Genomic DNA, 22339 nt, shown 5'->3' on the forward strand with positions numbered 1-22339 from the left:
AATCAATTCAATTATAATCCTTTAATAAGCAAATAAGCAGAATGAGAGGCATTGACATCAAAGACAGCTCTCGACACTCGCCACCCTACGACTTTGATTCCAAATATATTACTGGTATTCAAATACCCATGATGGCTGTGTCGGCTTAGTGGTTTAAGCGTACAATTTTATTTCTACTTCCCCATAGGTAGTCTCGTCAAAATTGTTATATATTATATAATACTTAATAAATAAAATACTACATACGCAGAAGGAAAAAATCGCCAAAAATCTTTGGCCCAGACCTAAAAGTTTGTATTGCCACGTATCAAGTAACATTTAAGAGATATTAACACACTAACACATGTTTTAAATGTGTTAATTTCTGACTCCACCCCGCGGTTTTACCCCCGTGAACAAAATATGTTACAACATAAAAAAAAATCTGATCGAAACAGTATCGTTCCTAGTATCGCGTTAAACTAAAAAAACTCATGAGTTTTACAATCTTCGAGATCGTTCGAAAACAGTTGAGATTTACAATTAGATGATAATTTTATATTTAAGCCGTGTACAGATCAACGGTTGGGTTCGCTAGGTAGTATTAGCTGAAAATCTCGCAGTCCACAGCTGCTGTATTTAAAATATCATGTTAGGGAATCATGCCACAATTTGCGTTTAAAAGATTTGGTATATATATTGTTTTATAAGCATATTTTGGGTTTAGTATTTCCAAAAAGTTGTGTAAAAACTTTTTATCCGATTGTAGTGTATTTTATTTATATCTGTTATTCCATTTCACGAAAGTTAAAAGCGATATTAAAACATCTTGGTAACAACTAACAGTGGGGTTGTCTCAAGTAATGATGCAACGAATATATTTCCCGAAGATGAAAAAACTGTCCTAAACTGTCCTTTTAATTAAAGCTTTATTCGCCTTACAAAGATTATTTTCGACCGGAAGGAATATATATATAAACATAAAAAAATCAGAGATGAGATACAAATGTTGTGCTTTTTGACCAAAAAATTGTCAGTAGTCAGGGCCCCACAGAATACTACGAAAACAAAAATGTTTTAAGTCCGAATAGTAAACAACTTTTCTTTTGATGGGTATATTTTTATGTTCGTTTAATAGGTACTAAAAGAATCTACTTGGTTTCACAATAAATTAATGATTGAAAAACTCGACTGTTTTTTTTTCATTTTATTTGGGGCCAAGGGGCCTCCCTTTGTTGCTCCAAGGCCACTAAATCCGCCGTCTCAGTAGTTAATTTAAATAATCTTAGTAAAAAAATAATTGTGTGTATTATTTATTGAAATATTCGTATTGTTAAGTAATTTTCGTTGCATCACTAGTCTCAAGTATTTAATTCACGTAAAATAATTGTATAGAAAATTTTAAATACAATACTGAGCAGAAATAGAACTGTTTTTAGTTACACGCTCCCAATATAGATGGCGTAATTTTGATGATGGAGTAAGTCACAACCAGATAAGTGTCTTCACTACTGCAGTATAATGATTGAAAACTTAAAACCGTCATTACACTGTTTATATTCTAGCCCGAGAGAATCTCTTATCATCAGCTTGGAACTGTTCAATGAGGTGCCAATTGACAGGTCTATAAAAGTGGAAATGGGCATGCGTTTCGGAGGGATCCCAGTCACATTGCCAAGCAAGCCATAGAATGGTATGGAAACTGATATGACGTGGAAGTGAAATTAAAAGAGCTGTCCAGATCCGACCAGGCTGGTTTTCTAAGTGGCCCTGTGCCACACTTGGGCGACATGAAACGTCAAGTATTTCTAAAACAATGAAACAGACGGAACGATTCTATAATTTCAGGGGCCTTAGGGGAAAACGGCCGCAAACGCACACGCCAAATAGGTGCTGCAGTCTATCCTTTCTTACCTGAATCCGTTAATTATGTAAGTATTTCAATAAATAAAAACTAATTTATCTGTTTAGTAACTGAGGAAACATTCACCGAATGCTGGTGTTTGCTGGATTCTGATAATACCACGATAAAAGGTATTTTTTATAGCATAGGGGTTCCGAGCCTACGGGGCGTCCAAAACGGGCAGACATCGCAGCCCAGGGGCAACCATTTTAATAGGTGCGTTGCCGGCCTTTTAATTCTTTCTCTGAGGTTCTCGGTACAGGGGAGCTCAAGCGTCTTCTTGCTATCAAACAAGTCTAGGTTCTGTATAATGGTTTAAGACTCTTTCTCTTTTGACTGTACTGCTTTCTTAGTATCAAAAAGAGAAAACAGTGTAACTACAGATAACGCTTTATTTATTTGTGAACACAGTATTTTGTATAAAATCTTACCTTTTAATTTATTAAAAACATACGTTTAATCAATAAAAGTCTCTATAGCCCCCTACTCTATGTCTGACTGCGCAAACTTCATAAAACCTTGCTCAAACACGATGCATAATACACACCACCATTCTCTTCTAACACGTGCAAATGAGACGCACATACAACATATCCTTTCACCAGACAGAGATGAAATATACAGCATCGAATGCTCATCATGCTAGAGGGGGATACAGCGATGTTTCTCGCTCAGTATGAAAGGGAGGGGCGTAGTCTGAATTATTAAGGCGTTGTCTTTTGGCTGGTGGGTGGGGGTTGGTTAGTTTGTGCCTTGTTTGCCTAGCACTTGCTTGCCTTTCCCGGTCCAGTGTATATCGTAGTGTAGTGCAATGACCGTGACCTTTTGAACTGATGGGGAAAGGCTGAACTGGATTCGAAGGTTGGTGAAAGACTTTCATATTAGCTGGTAATTGATGGAAAAATAAGTGCATAACCTATTTAATGACATTGGGACAAAGGCGAAACTTTTCAATAAGTCCGGCTCTATATGTCAGTGTAACATACTGAAGTAACTATTTCTAATGTATGACTGTAAGTTATATTTTAATAGGTACAGTTTCTGGAATTTAAAAAGACAGTTGAACGTACGCCCTGTGAATAAAGTTAATTTAAATTTAAACAAAAGTCACTCGCAGTACACAAATCTCGCATCATACTGTTTTTTTTAATTGATTTGAAACATAGTAACTGTGCCTATTTGCGCTCGCTCGTACGGTGAAGGAAAACATCGTCAGGAAACCAGCATGACTTAAGGCCGATTTACATTATATATATTAGTGTTTAGGAGAGTGCTTTAGGATAGTCTTTAGTTGAAACATTGAACGCTACTTGCTTTAGTAAACGCTACGCTAAAGAACTTGCCTTTCAAGTTGTACTAAAGCACTCTCCTAAACACTAAGATAATGTAAATCGGCCCTTAGAGACGGCGGAGTGTGTCATGCACAGATGACAGAAGTCAGATCACCTAGAAGCAAATGATCAGGAAAGAGATACAGAAATTCTACGCCCAGACCTAAACGTTTGTAGCATCACGGTTTCTTTATTACTGGTTAAGTTACAATATTGTACAACAATTTTTTTTAACTGAAATTTATCTCGGTATAAATACTTATCACCTATAGGCAGTTTTCTAATCTGTTCTGATACAATTTTAAACCGTAGTTATGCGTATTTTTATAAATTTTTACACAAATAGCAAAATTCACTCGAAATATAAATTAATGTTGAATACTTTTTAAATCAATATTTTAAATTGTTCTATCGACAAAGTGGAATTTCTTTTATATTTTTTGTAACACTATCATACATGTATAGCCATTGTTTTAAATCCTAGATAAGGAGGCTACGCCGTAGCTATTGTAGCTTTCTAGATGCATCGCTATAGTGCTACGCAGATTTGTCTTAAGGATTTCCGTCTAAGAAATTTTAATTGTAATATTTCTAAACATTTATAAAAACTGATTATATCAGCCCAGTCAAAAAAGAGATTATCAACCCTAGGGACGTCTGTTCGACTACTTGGTAATATTTTGATAATTTGATTTGTTTTTGGAATTGGTAGGTACCTACCTAATTCGAAATTCGACCAATCGGGAAATAACTTAAAAAACTTCATTTTTAAAAAACGAACGTAGATTTGATTCCTTCATTTTACTAGTATTATTACTTAGTATATAAATTAAATTTAAGTACCAATTCTTAAAGCGCCGGCAACGCACTTGCGAGCCCTCTGGCAAAGTGAGTCTATGGACGACGGTCTTGGGATCGGGTGAGCTTCTTGTACTTGTACTTGTTAAACCGTAAAAAACTTTCGCCTTAATAAATTTACACACAATGTATTCATATAAACAGTTTCGAAAAACAAACAAACTGAAGTCGAACAACACCGTGCTCACGGAGTAGTATAATGCACCGGGCCGGGCGGTAACTCCTAATATTACCAGCCAAACCCCTGGCCGTCCAAAAGCTAACTTCTACTCTTATAAAAGAACGTTCCATAGCATGTCTGTAATATTTAGAGACGTGTAAGATCAGTGCAACCAGCTCCACAAAATATCAGGGAGCTAAAAAGAGCTATTGCAGAATACTGAATACCGTATCCCTCAAAATGTTTTTAAAAACATCGCGGAAAGCATGCCCAAAAGGATCTAAGTTGCGATTTTTTTTTGTTGCCAGAGGTCACACACGTTATTAGATTTTGTCCCTTTATAAATTTAAAAAATCATCAAAACAATAAAAAAATTGCCAGAATTTACTTTACGCGTATTTAGTTACACGATCATAAGTATACAGATCGCCCTTAGAACGTCAATTTCTTTATGTATATTCTTACATTATTTATCCTTAAAATAATATAACGTTTAATAATTATATAATACAGACAATGTTGAATATTTTTTTTAATTTTCGCTTGAGAGTTAATTTTGTATAAGACTCTAATTTGTTTTTTGTTCTATACTAGATCAAATAGACGACGAATGACATTGAACAGATCTCACTGAATCAGTTCTTGTATTAAGCCGTTATTACAAAAGAACTGCTTACAAATTAAGGTTCCTCATAAGTTTTATAATTGAGGTAATAAAGTTCACCACATCACATATGATGCTTTATCTGCAGTAGCTATCTATTGTAAAATACATGCCAATTACATAAATGTTAAATTAAATAAAGAAACAATTTTAGATTTTACTGTAGTTTTTTGCTTAACAATGCTGATTAGGTATCAGATATAGAAGTATTAAACCTTTATACAATTATTAACTCATAGCTTCCACATTTGTAGTCTATTGTGTTTGTATCGAAGACAAATACAGGAATATCAAGAAAATTCTTTAAAATTAAACAATCTCCAAGAGGACAATACTTGGTCAACAAACGGGGTAACACTTTCACACTAAACGATAATCCTTCCGCGGCATGCTTTTTGAAATGGCAATATGTTTGTAAACTGGTATATTATCCCATTATTGTCCTTCATAATGGGAAGAGGAAGTAGATTGTCCAAACTGGGATGTTAACCGTTCGCTATTACCATTTACGTTATTGTTTTTTAGTTGTAAACTATTTGTTAGAGTTTGAACACTTTACAATTCCTGAACTATTATTATCGCAATGAGAACTAAAATAAAGAAAAAATGAAAAGAAATACTGTTTTGAAAATAACAGAATATTTAGGTAAAACAAAGTGCCTATGACGTTGTGGGCAACTAGTCTCTGCCTTTTGACATGTAAACGGTATTTGACAATAATTTCTACATAACACAATTAATAATTAAACTAGGAAATAGTAGGTATTTTATAAAGTTATTACTCATATTTGTGTTGTCTATGCTGTCTTAAAACTAACAATCGAATTTCAACTTTTTTTAATTATCATTTTCACCGATCAATCTCCTTCGTGCCTTCTCCATCTACACGACACTGGCGAAGTACCTTGTACCCAATTGGCACAAATAAAAGCCATTTAAAAAAAAAAAACTATTTCTGCACAATATGAATATTTTCTGTATCAGAATAGGACAGGTTGACAATATGTTTTTTTTAAGATTTTAGTGAATGTATACAATTATTGTGAGTTTGAAATGTTACTGAACATTTTGTTTATAAGAAAGTTGTAAAGGGCATCGGAAGGAGAAAAAGCCTTGGGTGAAGAAAGTTATTTTGGGTTGCTTATATACCTATAGGTTTGCGATGTGTATGATATTTGTAACATGGGAAGAAAACATTTCGTAACGAATATTAGTTTCTATAAGTTTATTATAAGTCGGGTATAGGCCTATCGTCGAGAAACTGTTGGCAATCAAACTTCTGGTAATGATTGTCATTTTAAATAGAACAGAATCGGCAATGATGATGTTTCAATACAGAGATTGTCTGCAATATACTGATGCTCTCTTACTTCAAGCCTGATACACAAGCTCCGGATAGGTTTATGCTCGGTGTTTCTCTACGCCATCGAATTAGAAATGAAGAGATCCGCAGAAAAACTTAAGTATAAAGTAAGTAAGTGTAAGGTGTATAAGCCAATTTCCCGAAAAACGGGTTCCCTATGGGGCAAAAAATCCTGGAATGGAGGACCAGTCGGCGAAGCGTTGGAGGGCCCTCACTACGTGGACAGATGACCTGGAGAGAGTGGAGGCGTTGGATGCAGAGCGCCGCGAACCGGTCATACTGGAGATTTAGGGGAGAGGCATATGTCCAGCAATGGACGCCAACAGGCTGAAACGAACGCACTGATGAAATCTGGGATGGATATTGTGCGTCAAAACACTTGATATGAGAGAGACGCATGACATTGTATTGGTATAACGATCGAAAATAGGTTGTAGGTACTGTATCTTGTTTCTAAATTATTCATTTTTACCTAGGTAAAACCCGGTTTATTAACTAAAAAGAAATAAAGTTGTAGGTACCTACTTATTTCTAATAACGTGATAAATTTATGTTATGTTATTTTTATTGTTATGTATATGTTATTTAATTCAATACATACTCACAATAAATTATGACATGCGCTATGACACTCCGAGTTCTTCCCACCATATCCAATACGTTTTTGAGTCATACTTACTACGCTGAATTACCTTTAAACTAAATTTATTAAGGATTTATATTAGCTGGACCTAGTTGTGAATACAACCATTGTTACAACGTGTTAAATACTTATCGAAAATACCTTCATTTGATAATAAAACAATTTTTTACCGGATTGAAGTTATGAATTTACAACTATTTTTCATAATTTTACAAAAAAAAACCTTCAGTAAGCAATATAGACCAGTGCCGATAATTTTTGAAACCAAAAAAAATTACAGTAGGATGAAACCCATTAGAAAAGCAGGGGAATATGATCAAAATGAAAGGAAAAATAAATTACGGTCGATCTGAGGTCGGGAAGGGCAGGGGGGGGAGGTTTAAGGTTAAAAAACGGTTTATCTCGATTTCCGGCAAAACTAAAAGTCCTATCGAAGAAAACTAAATGGCAAAGTTGTAGGTCATAAAAAGATCTACAACTTTTGTATTCACACATTTTTCACATAACCTCAAAATTTACGTGAAAAATTCAAAAAACCAACTTTTTGGTTTTTTATTTCTATCTTTTACAAAAATTTATTTTTTTAAACTAAATTTGGTGAAAACTTACCTTATTATGTCCTAGATATACTGTAATTTATTTGATTAAAAATATTTATTTTTTCACCTTATTTTGAATTAATATCGAAAAAACACCCTAATTTTTAATCGAAAATTCTGACGTCAAAATTTCAGCTTTTTTCAAAAAGTTCGTGTGCTTTCAGTTCGTTGAAATCTCTACTTTCCTATGGTAAAAAAATATATATATACTACCATAGTAAATCTTCTCAGAAAATGCAAAAAATCGTATGCAGTAACGCCCAGACCCGTCATCCCCTTCCCTACTTCTCTATGAAATACGAAAATTTTAGCCCATCTAAAGGCAAAAATTTTTTTTTTAGGTCACTCAGGTATATATAAGTTATCTTAAAATAGTATTAAATAGGCATCTTATTATAATTTAAAGAAGATTCATAGAGAAGTAGGGAAGGGGATGACGGGTCTGGGCGTTACTGCATACGATTTTTTGCATTTTCTGAGAAGATTTACTATGGTTTATTTTATTTATTTAGTTTTCTTCGATAGGACTTTTAGTTTTGCCGGAAATCGAGATAAACGGTTTTTTACCCTTAAACCTCCCCCCCCTACCCCTTCCCGACCTCAGATCGACCGTAATTTATTTTTCCTTTCATTTTGATCATATTCCCCTGCTTTTCTAATGGGTTTCATCCTACTGTGATTTTTTTCACTTTTTATTATTTTTAAAGGCTATCTGCACTGGTCTAATATTTTTGCACTCATAGAAAAAAATACGGCACACAGTTTAAACAAAAGAAGATAGATACTACTCTTACCTTGTGATATCTGCTTCGTTGCGATATGTCCAAATAACTCATGAGGATTCTCTTGTCTGGTCTAAGGTAAAAGCTCAAGGTACAGTCCAATTAATTTCTACAATACAATTTCGAAAGCATACGTTAATAATTGGGACCCTCACCTCTTTCCACGTATTTTAACAATCTGTGAGGGCATTAAACATGGCCTAATCTCCGCCCTCCGAGGGTGTGAAGCGTGAAGCTTAGTGACATCAGGTGGAACTTCTATTTATCGCGACAATAGTAGATGTAGGTAGAGGCGACAATCGTTGTACAATCCAATTAATATCATGTCATGGGGCATGGGGCAAACACATTTATAGCTAAGTTCCTCTTAGTACTATATTACTAGAATTGTTTTCAAGTTTGAATCTCAGAACTATAGGCATCTCTGAGGCTTTTATGTCGTCACGGAATGATAACCTCGTAGGTATGTCAAAAAACCACTTATTTTTTGTTCTTAGACTCTTATGTCATTTAATCATGACGTAAGGACTTATTTATGTTATTAATAAGTCCTTTTTACCATCCAAAACTATGGGCAAAAACACATAATAATTTAACGAACATTGACGAAATGAAACATTTCTTTCGTTTCCTGTAATGTTTGGTCCTCTGAACATTTTTGTACGAGGTTATCATTCTACAGCGACGGTGTGAGAATTTTGTTGCCCCGTACACGTACCTTACACTTGTAGGCTTAATCATTTAAACCTACATTGTTACAATAATAAAACCAAGTTTTAGAGTCAAGGTTATGGCAAAGACTGCATCTTTGACATCGGCAATCAGTTCAGTAATTACGACCGAGTGAGGTCGCTCCACGAAGCGAAGCTTTGCACGCAGGAAACATCTGAGCTTCTGGAAGAGCTAGGCTGGCTTAATTAGCCAGGACTTTTCGCACAATGGACCAAATGGGTGTCTAACACCTAAGTGCGGAAAGCCGTGACCATTATTTTGATTTCATCAGATGAGGTAGCTAGGAGCTTTGCCCTTTAATCGAGTTAATGTAATTTACATTAACTGTGTAAACAAAATGTAAGTCTTGTATAAAATTACTCCAATTCCAACCAGATACCGCTAGTTATAATCCAAAGAATTTTAACGTGAATTCGTTTTTTTGAATTGCGTTACTGAATACCATATGCCTATATTAATTTCAGGATTTGTATGACATTACTATAGTTTATTTTTATAGACATGTTTTTCCTTTTTTTCTTAATCGTAAAGGCTTTTTTGGAAATATCTTTTATGTTAAGCGGTAAACAAGATACAGACCAAAGGTTTCATGTTCGTTGGAAAGTAGCATAGATTTAAACTAAGTGGTAGCTTCCTAAAAGCTCCGCAAAGACCTATCTAAAACTACGGCGACGAAGTAACATTACCCGCTGCATACTTCCATTCGACTAACTTCTCTATAATTTTTTAAATATATCACCATTTCTCTCTTATCCTATTTAATTTTGTGATAATATTATGAATAAGATTATTATGTACATGCTCCCCTGTTACTTTTAGATCTCTTTTAACTCGGATTCCCTGGAAGAGATCGCTTATACGTAATATACGTATAATTATACGTAATAAGCCCGTCACCTCATACTTTACATACTTTTGTGGGCAATGAAGTGTAAATAATTAGTATGTAATAAATATAAATGTTGTTTTCTCCTACTTAGACTACAAACATCATAAAAATCCTTTTGCAACTGTTAAACCTCTCTTTTCTAAAGCCATAGCAATTTGTTTTTGAGAAGCTTCGTCCAATAATCAATAAAACAAACACAGAAATATGTCTGCCATGATTTAATTATATTTATAAAGTGGTTGAGGGTAAATCTTAAATTTAACCCTCGCTTTTATTTTGAAATCACAAAAGCCGCGTCCCGTCCACTTGATGTCAAAAATTGTTTCTGGATTTCACTGTGATGGTCATAGAGCAAAATTTATAGATTAAAACTCGTTGATACGTGTATCCGTTTGGGTATACCTTTTATAAACTTGTCATAATAATTTGATATTTACTATGATTCCCTTACATTTTATGACGACAAAAAAATTGTCCCTATTGAGTGAGTTTTTTTTAATTTGAAGTATTGCCGACCAGGAACAAGGTTTATTGCCAGGAGCAATTAAATAAGCAATTAATTTTATGGTCGTTTAACCAGGATTAAAAGTGGTTTACTATGAAAAATACTTCTTAATTTACCTAACAACAAATAATTTTATATTCTTACAGATTAAATTTATATAATACTGAATATAAATAAACATACGTTTCTATCGAACTACGAAAAATAATGAAATGTTGGCATGTGACATAAAAAATGGCGCATAAGTCCGAATACCAAAGAGGTTTAAATGTATAAATTAATTTTCTGGTAATTATTTTCTAAATAAAAATTTATAAAACTGTGTCTATCGTATGTACCTATGACTTATTTTTTCATACAATAGTTTTATCAATTGCTTAGTATTTTAATTAAAATTTGTTTGTTTGTCCTTAACTACCCTTTCTGTACATGAATGTTATACAAGTTAAGTATCGATGTGTTATTTTGTCTTCATGATTTGTTAAAACTTAATAATGTCTGGCGTAGTCGGTATATATTACTTATAATCGTGTAAAATACTCGAGAAGTGAATTCTGGCAATTTTTTTATTAATTCTTGATGAATTCTTTAAAACCAATGTACACGGCAGAATAATAAGAAATAGGCAATAATGAACAAGAAGGTTTTTTTTTACTTTTTTTAATTATAGTTACAAATGTAAAAACATAATTACGAGTGTTGCCATAATCACAGCTTGAATCCTTCTGGGCGTGCTTACCACGATGTTTTTAATACTGGTTTGACAAATACGTTTCCTCTCTGCACTGACTCGAGCTTCCTCGTTTTTTGTGGAGCAGGTGGCACTGTTCTTACTGGTCTCTTTAGAACATCCCAGACATGGTTAATTGGAGGTCAGCACCAGACCTACTAGCATCTGGGGCCCGTGGAAAATCTTCTTTCGTGGCAATTCTTTTGATGGGGCCCTATCAGGAAAAATCGTCCCGCCTCATTTTCAATAGAATTCTAGATTTTCAGCGTACTCAATTAAACGTTGTATATGTCCCACTAATGGCCATAGGCCTCCTCTCTTGCGAGAGGGAATGGTCTTTAGTCCCCACGCTAGCTCAATGCGTATTGGAGACTTCACATTCATCCATAGAACATAATATCTCTTGGGCTCTCTTGGGTCAGGGGCCCGTGGCATTTTGCCAGCCCTGCCACCCTATTGTTACGCCACTGGTCAGAACTTCTAGCTTTGCAAAAGAGTTTATAAGCTTACGTGACCGATTAATATTGAGTAAAGAATCTATTTATTTAATAAAGTTCACCACATCGTATATCTACAGTGTATGTATCTATGCTATAAATGCTATCTTTGCTATAATATATGACAATTATAGTAAAAATGTTACAAAAAATTTAAAATACAATCACAACACTTCCAGTTTCAGACTTTACTAGGAATTTTGTGATAATGGAAAATGCTTTTATTTCTGAGCTTTCTGAAGGAAAACATTATACGTTAAAAAGGTAGACGCTGTGTTTCGCTGTAGCCTAACCTGCTTGGCTATTAAAAAGCACATGATCCCGCAACATATAGAATTCTGTGGCCGAGAAAAATATTGTACACTAGAGGCTTTATATGTGTAATTGAGAAATACGATTTCTCACTTCTCCTTCGCCATTATCCCCACACTAATCCCCGATTATTTGGAAATCCAAATGAAATGTCAATATATAAATAATAAACAATTTGCGGCTCCACCCCAAGCAATTCCCGAAGCCAAACACGGCCATTATAAAATGACCTCTCTCCTCAAACATGTTATATGTGCGAGGGGATCGATTTATTTTGATGTATTTAATGACTGTGTTTAACATACCAAATGGGTGCTATGATCAACGCGTGACCATAATTCCTGAAGACGAGGATTTAGGTTTGATTCTCGACGAAATTGGAGAGTTTATTGCCAGTTCTAATTGTAATTTTAGAGTCTCTTAAGTTTAATAACGGACATAGTGTATAAAATTCACTTACATGAATTAATCTATATATATTTCAAACACATAAATATACAATATTCTCAACCTACATAGTATAATAAAAATATGTTTATTATAGAACATAAGGTACAGCTATCACTCATTCCACGTCATTAAAATTGAATCTGTAGGCATCCCTACTCATCAGCAAAGAAGACAGAGGGTGTAGGCCGAGAGAAAAAGCCGGCGTAAAAAACTCTCGGTACTCTTTTAAAATAGCAAATCATCAAACAACACTTATTTAAAACAAATATCGCAAATTAATTAGAAGTAGCCTGTCTAGCACTAGTCCCAGGCCCTTTTATCAACTAGATAATCGTTGACTTTATAGTAAGCCTTTTTACACAGCTTTTCTTTAATACATTTCTTAAATTTATTAAAAGGCAGTGATAAAAGAGCCTCTGGGATTTTATTAAAGAAGAGTATCCCTTTTCCCAAATAAGAGTTACTAACTTTAGATAGTATTCTATTGTATTTACTTGGAAATGACAAATAAAGAAGTTTTAATTCTAAGTACATTATTGTCACCCTACATGTTTGTTGATCGCAAAAGTAATGACCATGTTCTGCGGTTCCGGATTACCGTATTCAGAGGGAGACAGATATACAAAACAATTAATGTCAGATAGGGACAGAAGATAGCAGTGATTTAGGGGATTATGGGGTGACGAATGTCACTCGCACTTAATAATCGGTTTGTGAATCGAAATTTCTGTTCTACCGGATTATAAAGACTTTGCAATTTATTAGTGTTTAACGATTCCAATACAATTTAATAGTACCTAGACGTTATAGTTAAATTTAAAATCCTACAGTTGGAATTGCAGCTAGCAATCATTATGTTACCACCAAAGATAAAATTTCTATTAGGAATATGTACGTACGGTCCTCGGGACGGATGGATATCCGCCATGACATGAGAATCGTGTTATCGAACGGCTTTACGTGCACAGAAAAATCAATAATTGTAAATACACAGTATTAAAATAATCATCTTAAATAACACTACTTTATTAGATCTTAAAACATATTGATCTCACTGCTTCTGTTATATATATTTTTAATAATAAAAACATTATTCATGACAAAATTCATCTAACGCTAGGGAGTCCCTGTGTTGTGGGTAATTAGATAACAATTATTCCGTGGTACATGGTAGTAAGCTTAGTGTTACAACTAATCAAACCTAATAATACAGTGCCTTAGTTTCAATGTGCCTGATGGTTACATAAATCAACATCATCCGCCCTTACTTCATGAGCCCACAGCTAGGACTAGCCTTCTGAAAAGAGCACATATGATTACTGTATTACTGTAGGTACTTTAGTTAACGAATTACATAGGAAAACCTTTTTTATTGTCCGTTTAGTGAACTGTCAAAAGTTCTACTACTCGTTAGTGCCTATAGTAATTAGTTACTTTATTTAGTACGTAATTCTTTAGATTATTTTTCCTAATTTTTGTTTTTTGTAAATAAATAAAAATGTGTTCGAACTTTTAATTCTTTTCACATATAAAGTCTAATTGGGCTTTTCCAAAAATAGACGAACTTCATACCGAATTATATTGAAAGCGTATCTATAGCATAATCCCATAGACTAAACACAATCGCGTTAACGCATTATTTTATCTTTGAACTGCTAACCAAACAAAGTGGCCAAGAGACAGGTAATACTTCTCGTCTGTTCTACGCCTTTAATCTAGTTGTCAGATTAAATATAACTTTAATTAGCTATATTGGAAAATTATATTCCGTGACATCTGTAGTCTCTGTTGACACCTACAATCTACGGCCACAAATGAAATTCGCGCCAAAACACCCGCTGTTCTGTCGTCGCTAATGACGTCTTGAAGTGACAGACATCTGACATTCGAACTGTCAAAAGCAGGCAACGCGGGCTTTTCATAGTGCTCTGATCGAGTGTTCTTTAAGTCATACTAAACGATTTCGTGTTGGAAATTAGACTTTGATTTTAAAGAGAAATGTTTATTTAGCGTTTCATTCTGTCAAGTCAAATATAATATTATTTATGGTTTTTTTTTTAATTCACACAGAATAGAATCAGGCAAAATATTTATTTTAATAGTTTAAACATCCATACGTTACAATCTTTCTGGGTGTTGGCTTCTGATCTTCCTGCATTGGCAAATAACATCTGCATAAACAGCCTTCTGTACTTAATAAACGCGGTCGTTTTAGTTATAAGGTGTGTCTGTTTCCTCTCAATACACGAAATAATGTGTGTTAATTGCGCACACAGACACTTCACAGACAGAAAAATCACTGGGTGCATAGCCGATGTTAGAACGCACGATTGTGCTAACTCTCTCATAAAAACATAGATAAATATTCCTTTTTTGCAGCTTGTGGTAACTGAAATATATATTATTTACACAAATATACTCTTTTTGAGAATTTAAACGTGAAATTTGGGTCTATGACTTTGACACAACGAATGCTTAGGTACATCGTTTTAATACCGTTTTAGTATTGAATATGGAATTATTATTTCCTTCCTTTAGAACTAATAGAAAATAAAATTTACACATTAAGAAGTCATTTACCTATGTATTGTATACGAGTACTTATTCGTTTTCGAGATTCAGAGTCGAGGCATCGCACAAAGTATGGCTCTTGTATGTCAAAGACGATTACATATGGGATGTCTCACTAGATGTTATCCTAAAAACTTCCCTTATCATTTTGTAGTAAGTTTATGGATGAGGTGATAAAATCTAGACATTTAGCATATTTATACGCCCTCAACACATCCGCTAACGGGAAATTACTTTTATTAACCCCATATCATTAAATCAACGTAATAACTTAATAACTAAGAGATAAACTCTAATCAAATTGAATCTTATTCAAATTGAAATAAAGTTTAATTTAAATCAACTGACTTTAGCAATCTCTGGACTTCTATCACGACGTGATAAGGTCCACAATCGCGCAAAGATTCAACCCCTCTGAGACTTATGTCAAGTATTCATTGTATATGTTTTCTATGGAAAATAAGCTTTATAACAACGAGTTAAAAGACATTTTAGGGTGAGGTTTTGAAAGGAGCTGTCTAATCATTGTCATCGCGTCGAGAGGATAAGATAAGGTGTAATTATGATATTGGTGTCATCATGTTAAGTAATCATTTTACTATCTGATCTAGATTGCATTGAACAAGGGTCGAACCTAATTTGGGCTTTGGAAATGATTCGAAAAGGTTTTCCTAAAGCCTGTTTGTTAAAACTAAGTGATAGTATGCATACCGTGGTCACGAGGTAATAAGCTTTCATTTCTATTAATTCATAATAAAATCTGTGTTGATTCCCATTTTCAAAGATTTAGATTTATTCGGAGATCTTTTTATATCAACTTATTTGTCACAAAGCATGTCTGATCGCTTACATTTTATGTATATAATAGTAATAATTATAGCTTTCACTAGTACATACAAATTTTAAGTACTTATAATTAACATTAAAATAAACACTAATAATTAATCGGCAAGCCGGTTAATTTCTATTTTACAGCTTGTCCTTGAACATATGCCTCCTCTAAGAGCTTCCACACTTCTCGGTGTCTAGCTGCACGTAGCCACATAGGGCCAGCTGCTCTTCTTATATCATCTTCCCATCTCTTTATTTGTCTTCCTCGTTTTCTTTTGTCATGACATTGATTTGTCTTTTGGATGATAAAAGAGTAATAATATAGGTAATCCATAAAAATACAAACACATACGACACAAGGCATTAACAGTATAAAAATAAAATGTTGTATTTATATGTACATACGCTCCAAGAATCCACAATGTTCATTTCTTTGCTATCTTCAGCCAGATTTCCCCCGCCGGCATCGCAATTTCGTCTGTACATCTGGCCGGCGTCTCGATCTTGTGCCTTGTGACCCCAGTCATCACCAGTCTTCGTTGTACCACGTATCCTGCCCATTTCTTCTTTCTTTCTTTGAAGAGAGAAAGTTAGTGCATAAACCCTTTGATTCTCTTTTTAATCTTTGTTCTTTTTCGGATATCTATTTGTTTGTCCTTTTGCTTGATGCCCTACCTTGGCACTTCTATTATTTGTATTGTCTATGATTTGTATTTTGTCAAATGTCCCAGTGTGACAACCATACGTAAAGACATCGTAAAATTTTATATAATATACCAACAGTCTCAAATTAAATTTTGAAATATTATCTAGTTACTCGTATACTCATAAGTCTCTGTATATTTCAATTTATTTCAATAGATCTTAAAGAACCCGCCACAGTTTTAATCAATTTGACATGGGATAATTTAATTAATTTTAATATGTTTTGCAGTTTCAATCGCGATAAAATCTTTAGATCAAAATCTAATGAGTAATTCAAGTTAAGCAAAACAATGTAAGCCGTTAACCGTCAGTCACAAAATAATGGCGGTCATACAAGTCGAGTTCATTGTGTTTAACCGCGCAAGCGAATTGTTGTACCAACATTTACCACCTGGCACTTCAATTAATAAAATAGTTTTTTATTGTTATTACGTTTGCGTATGGAAGTAAATTACACAAATTAAATCAATGGCACAACAACCTTTTAAGTCTGTGCCTCAAATTTCTCTCGACGATCAACTTTTTGGGTCTAAGGAAAGCCGTTATGTTTTTCCTTCACTGTACAAGCGACGCACTTGTGAGCCCTCTGGTACTGAGTGTTCCTGGGTATTACTTAACATCAGGTGAGCGTCCTTCCCGTTTATCCCCTGTTCTATAAATAAAATAAAATAACACTATGTTGTAGAGTAGTGTGCGAACTGTATCCAGATACACTTCGCAGTCAAACAAAAAAGTACGAAGAAAATATTCTTAGCTAAAGAAAAACAAAATAACCTGAAAGCAAACTAAGCTGTAGGTATATTATCTTTTTTATTAAGAACATATTAAATAATACATACATCAGAGGTGTATGTTAAAATATATTCCACATAAGCCAGCATTTATTACGGATAAAAATAAAATTTACAACCAAAACGGAAATGCTTTTTTTACCGACCAAAATCCGAAAGATGATTTATGGAAGTTTGTTTACAATTTAAAAGTTTTATTAATAATTAACATTCATACTTAATGAAAGCAATATTATTCAAAGAATTGAATTATTTTTAGTTTTCTATAGGCAACTGAATAACTGTACATTGATTTAATTCCTGAATTTATAAAACAAAAAATATCGACGGTGTTTCGTGAATCCAACTTCATGGTGAGGTTCGGATGTGTGTGACGTTATATTTTAAAATATAACGTCCACATTGAAAATTAAAATGTATTTCATTGTATCATAAGTCTTTTATTCGTGAAAAATGTATAAACAGATTTACAAAATGTCGTCATTGTTCTCTACAAGCCGATAAAAACCTTGCCACGTAACTTATTATTTTAGCGAAATTTTAAAATTTTGTCATAAAGAAATGCTTGCCTCAGGCCAAAAAGACCAATTATTTGTGAATTGTTTTATTGCATTGAAGTTCACACGAGCATATTTTACGGGTTAAGTCAATTTCATGTGTTAATTGCATTTCAAAACAATGCTCCAACCCCATTTTAGTCGCTTTTGTTTTCATGTGGTTTTTGAAATCCTATCCGATTGCAAAAATTAAGACAATGCCGGCCATTTTAATAATACTTTAGTACTAAAGTATTTTATAACTTCCGCGATTTAGAATTTCCTGTACACTTCTAAAAATGTGTATGAACAACCCCTTGACAACACGTTTATTGGAACAATATTTGTTGTAGGTACTTGATATTATTTTGGAAATAATTTAATTATATTTTGTAGAGATATATTTCAAGCATTGTTTTTAATTAGTCTGTTTATCTATGGTCTTGGTCTATGCTATCCTAAAGCTGTGTAAAAAGGCTAACTTTATAGTTAGCCTTTTTACACGTTAGTTGTTAACGATTATCTAGTTGATAAAAGGGCCTGGGATTAGTGCTAGACAGGCTACTTTTAATTAATTTGCGATATTTGTTTTAAAATAAGTGTTGTTTGATGATTTGCTATTTTATAAGAGTACCTACCGAGAGTTCTTTACGCCGGCTTTTTCTCTCGGCCTACACCCTCTGCCTTCTTTGCCGATGAGTAGGGATGTCTACCTATTCAAATTTAATGACGTGGAATAGGTAATACCGGCAACATAAGAATGTTCCATAATAAACATATTTTATTGATTGATTGATTTATTTAGGTATTTATGTTTTGTAACGGATTTAAACAAAATTAATTAATTAAGCGGTTGACTCGATCAAATTAAGAAATATTTTGTAATTACGATTTACAATTTTAAACTGTCTATCGCGCCATCAATTGTTGCACTACATTTACAAAAAATTTCATACTATGTTTATACTATTCATCTGTTTTTATTTCTATTTGACATTAGAACTTTCGTACTAACGTAATGTTAACTTAACAATGCTATTTCTGTTTTCTCCAGACCCACTTATAAATGTGCTCTGAAGAACATTTTCTTTGAAAGAAATACACAACACGTGTAATTAGTAACGAAAGTGGATTTCAAGTTTGAATACGATTGAAGGGCTCTTTTCCATTTCGTGCCATTCACAAAACGCAATTCGTACGAATGTTTGCAAACGATTTCTGTACAAAGGCGCCGCGGATCGGGGCTACACCCCTTCCAATTTACTTAAAACAAGTCGCTCTAACCGCGACACAATGCGACACTCGCGAGATTGCACCAACTAACAATGAATCTCTCTCCGCAGGTACTCAAAATGCAGCCGTTTCAATCGACGACACGCCCCGAGGGACCCCGTGAGTCCTCCCCGGAGAGGGCCAAATCCCCAGACACGCCGACCGCCCCGGTCCTCAACTTCTCCATCGCGAGGCTCATGGAGCCGGACAGAAAGAAATCCACCTCACCAGAACCCATACCGCCCCCTAATTTCCTCTCGTACGGAGCGCATTTGCTGGACTCGGCGTTTAAGCAATACATTCCCGCAGCCAGAAGACAATTGGTGTCACATTATCCGCTTTTGTATTACGGTCCTGACTTAGTATCACTAACATATGCACATCAGTTAAATCTTCCAAGACCGCCACCTGTACAGTCCCCAGTTCAGAGACCTCCGAGTCCCCGTGCACCGGCTGCGGATCATGCAGTTTCATCGACCACTGGTCCCACACCGTCCCCAGCAAAGAATAAGAGCTTCGCATGTGGGGACTGCGGTAAAGTGTTCAACGCTCATTATAATCTAACAAGACATATGCCTGTTCATACAGGAGCGCGACCGTTTGTGTGTAAGATTTGTGGAAAGGGCTTTCGTCAGGCGTCAACGTTGTGTCGGCATAAAATCATTCATACATCCGAAAAGCCTCATAAATGTATGACGTGTGGAAAAGCTTTCAACCGCTCTTCGACTCTGAATACTCACGCGCGGATCCATGCTGGTTACAAGCCATTTGTGTGCGAGTTTTGTGGTAAGGGATTCCATCAAAAGGGTAACTATAAGAATCACCGTTTGACCCACAGTGGCGAGAAAGCGTACAAATGTAACATTTGCAATAAAGCATTCCACCAGATCTACAACCTGACATTCCACATGCACACACACAACGAGAGGAAGCCGTTCACATGTAATATATGTGCGAAAGGATTTTGCAGGAACTTTGACCTTAAGAAGCACACGAGGAAGTTGCATATGGGCGCTGGTAATTCGAATAATGAGTCTTCCTTGGATACCCAGGACGAATCAACGCAGGAGGCCACTACCAGTGCCGGCGAGGAGAGTAGTAGAGCAGCGTTTAGACCGTTCTTGGGGTCATACCCCCGAATCCTTGACCCGGCGCGAATGACAGCGCCAAATACGTTCTTCTCAAAGCTTTTGTGACCCGCGAGTTACTTCAATTTTGGGGAACGCAATGAATGATATGATTGAGGATTTGATTAGAATTATATTAATTGTAAATAGTTTAGTGGAAATTTATTGTAAATAGAGGTGTATAGTAGTTATAGAATGTATGTAATTATATTTATTAAATTAACCTTGTTCTATATCAGTCTTAAAGCTGATTAAATTAAAGTAGGTATTCGTTTGTTTATGATATGATAAAAAGGGACAGATTCGTAGTTTAACTAAAACGGGTAATTAGAGTGATTTATTTATTATGAACTCAGCCTTGCGATTCTGTAACTCACTTTTCTGATAAACAATAAACTACAAGCTCCCTCCTTATGCCAAATCGTAAAATGACTGCTTCACGACTGATTTGAGCGCGACCACCGCTACGATAACCGCTGTGCGAGTTCGAAAAGTGAGTTACAGAATCGCAAGGCAGGATTAGAAATTATTAGGAAAAATGTTTAAATTAACAAAGACGAAATGTCAGGTGATGTCTATACAGTATACACGGAGAGTATCCGTACAACTTTTAAATAAAACTTAAACATTTAGTAAACTATTATTTAACGCGCTTCATTCATGAAAAATTTGTAACTTTTTAACAGCTATATGCGTACAAATGATTTATGTACGGTAGATACATTTTGTGTAAATAAATGCATTTATTTAAGTATATATTGTAAATAGGCTATTATTTCTATATATTAAATTTATGTATTGAGAAAAAAGTAATGTAGTGAACTGAAGGAGTGATGGACGCATTTTATAAAAAAAAATGGTTTTCATAGAAGCCACGATATTCCAACGCGGGAACTGAAGTGGTTAAAAAGATTATATCGAAAGACCCGTGTCCCACTTTAGGTAATTTTTAATTTGTTTTTTTAAATAAATCGTGGAGATCGTGTCAAATTTATAGTATATTTTCTTTTATAAAATGTAAAGATGTAAAATTGTATCATATTTTCCTTCAAAGAACTTTTTATTTCGAATTTATAGTTAAATACTTTATAATTATACCTACTTATAAAATAATTGTGTTTATTACGTAGAGTTATATTAGTATAAATGTTTAATAGATTATTTTGTAAATAGCTATAAAATGCAATATGTAAAGAATATAAATATGACAAATTATTTCCGTTGTATTATTTGCTCTATACAATAGTTTAGATTTCCATTACTACCAAAAGGTATAAATGACATATAATTTGAAATTTTTTTCCGGTAAATACAATTTTAATTCTAATAAATTCAAAAAATAAAATCAAAAGTCATTACACTTATTATTATAACATTTCTTGTACCGGGTAATATAATATTTTTTTATAGCACAGGGGTCAAACGGGCTCACCGGATGTTAAGTGATACCGCCGCCCATGGACACTCACATTGGCAGAGGGTTCGCGAGTGCGTTTCCGGCTTTTAAGAGAATAATGTGAGAGATTCTTTTTTTATGTAATAGGTTATAGGAGGCAAACGGACAGGAGGCTCATCTGATGTTAACTGTTACCGCCGCCCATGGATGTGAGTAGGTACATTGCCAGAAGGCTCGCAAGTGCGTTGCTAGTCTTTTAATAATTGGTACACTAGTTTCTTAAAGGAAGGGGTTTGGTTCGAGATCGATCTTCAGAGAACACTTAGCTCCCTTAAAGAAGGGAATTTATTTGAGAGATAACAGTTTTTATACTTTAAGACAAAAGAGTACTACACTTGAAATATTTAGTAAATATCTTCAAGGAACAACTTACGATTATAAAAACCGTTATTCCGAACCACCTACTCGATAATAAAAGTCCGTTAGCCAATTTTAAATGCCATTGGAGTATTATGTAGTGCTAAGTAATATTATCGTGACGTGCATGCTGTGCATTGTAAACTGAACAGTCGAAATTACGCGACCCGCCCCACGTCGCCCAAACTTTTACGATGTTTTTAATATAATTCAGTTCAATTTATAATCATTATGTTCATTTTGTTGGCCTTACATAGTTAGATTTTCTATATTTATATTCCTATAAATAAATAAGG

The 22339-nt window shown here is 34.3% G+C and overlaps 1 protein-coding gene across 1 annotated transcript; it reads left to right on the top strand.

Annotated features, from left to right (window-relative positions):
• Nucleotides 1-2634: 2634 nt before the first annotated feature.
• On the top strand, nt 2635-20656 carry LOC125059441 (fez family zinc finger protein erm-like). The gene is made up of 2 exons (XM_047663869.1): nt 2635-2743; nt 19175-20656. Exon 2 carries the CDS (start codon nt 19184-19186, stop codon nt 20297-20299), a length of 1116 nt encoding a protein of 371 aa, XP_047519825.1. The 5' UTR covers nt 2635-2743; nt 19175-19183; the 3' UTR covers nt 20300-20656.
• The last annotated feature ends 1683 nt before the right edge of the window (nt 20657-22339 follow it).

This window comes from Pieris napi, chromosome 19 (assembly GCF_905475465.1).
Source record: "Pieris napi chromosome 19, ilPieNapi1.2, whole genome shotgun sequence".
Lineage (NCBI taxonomy): Eukaryota > Metazoa > Arthropoda > Insecta > Lepidoptera > Pieridae > Pieris > Pieris napi.

Bases quoted from the DNA above. Each gene is read 5' to 3' on its own strand.
- LOC125059441 (XM_047663869.1), top strand. From the start codon at position 19,184: ATGCAGCCGTTTCAATCGACGACACGCCCCGAGGGACCCCGTGAGTCC.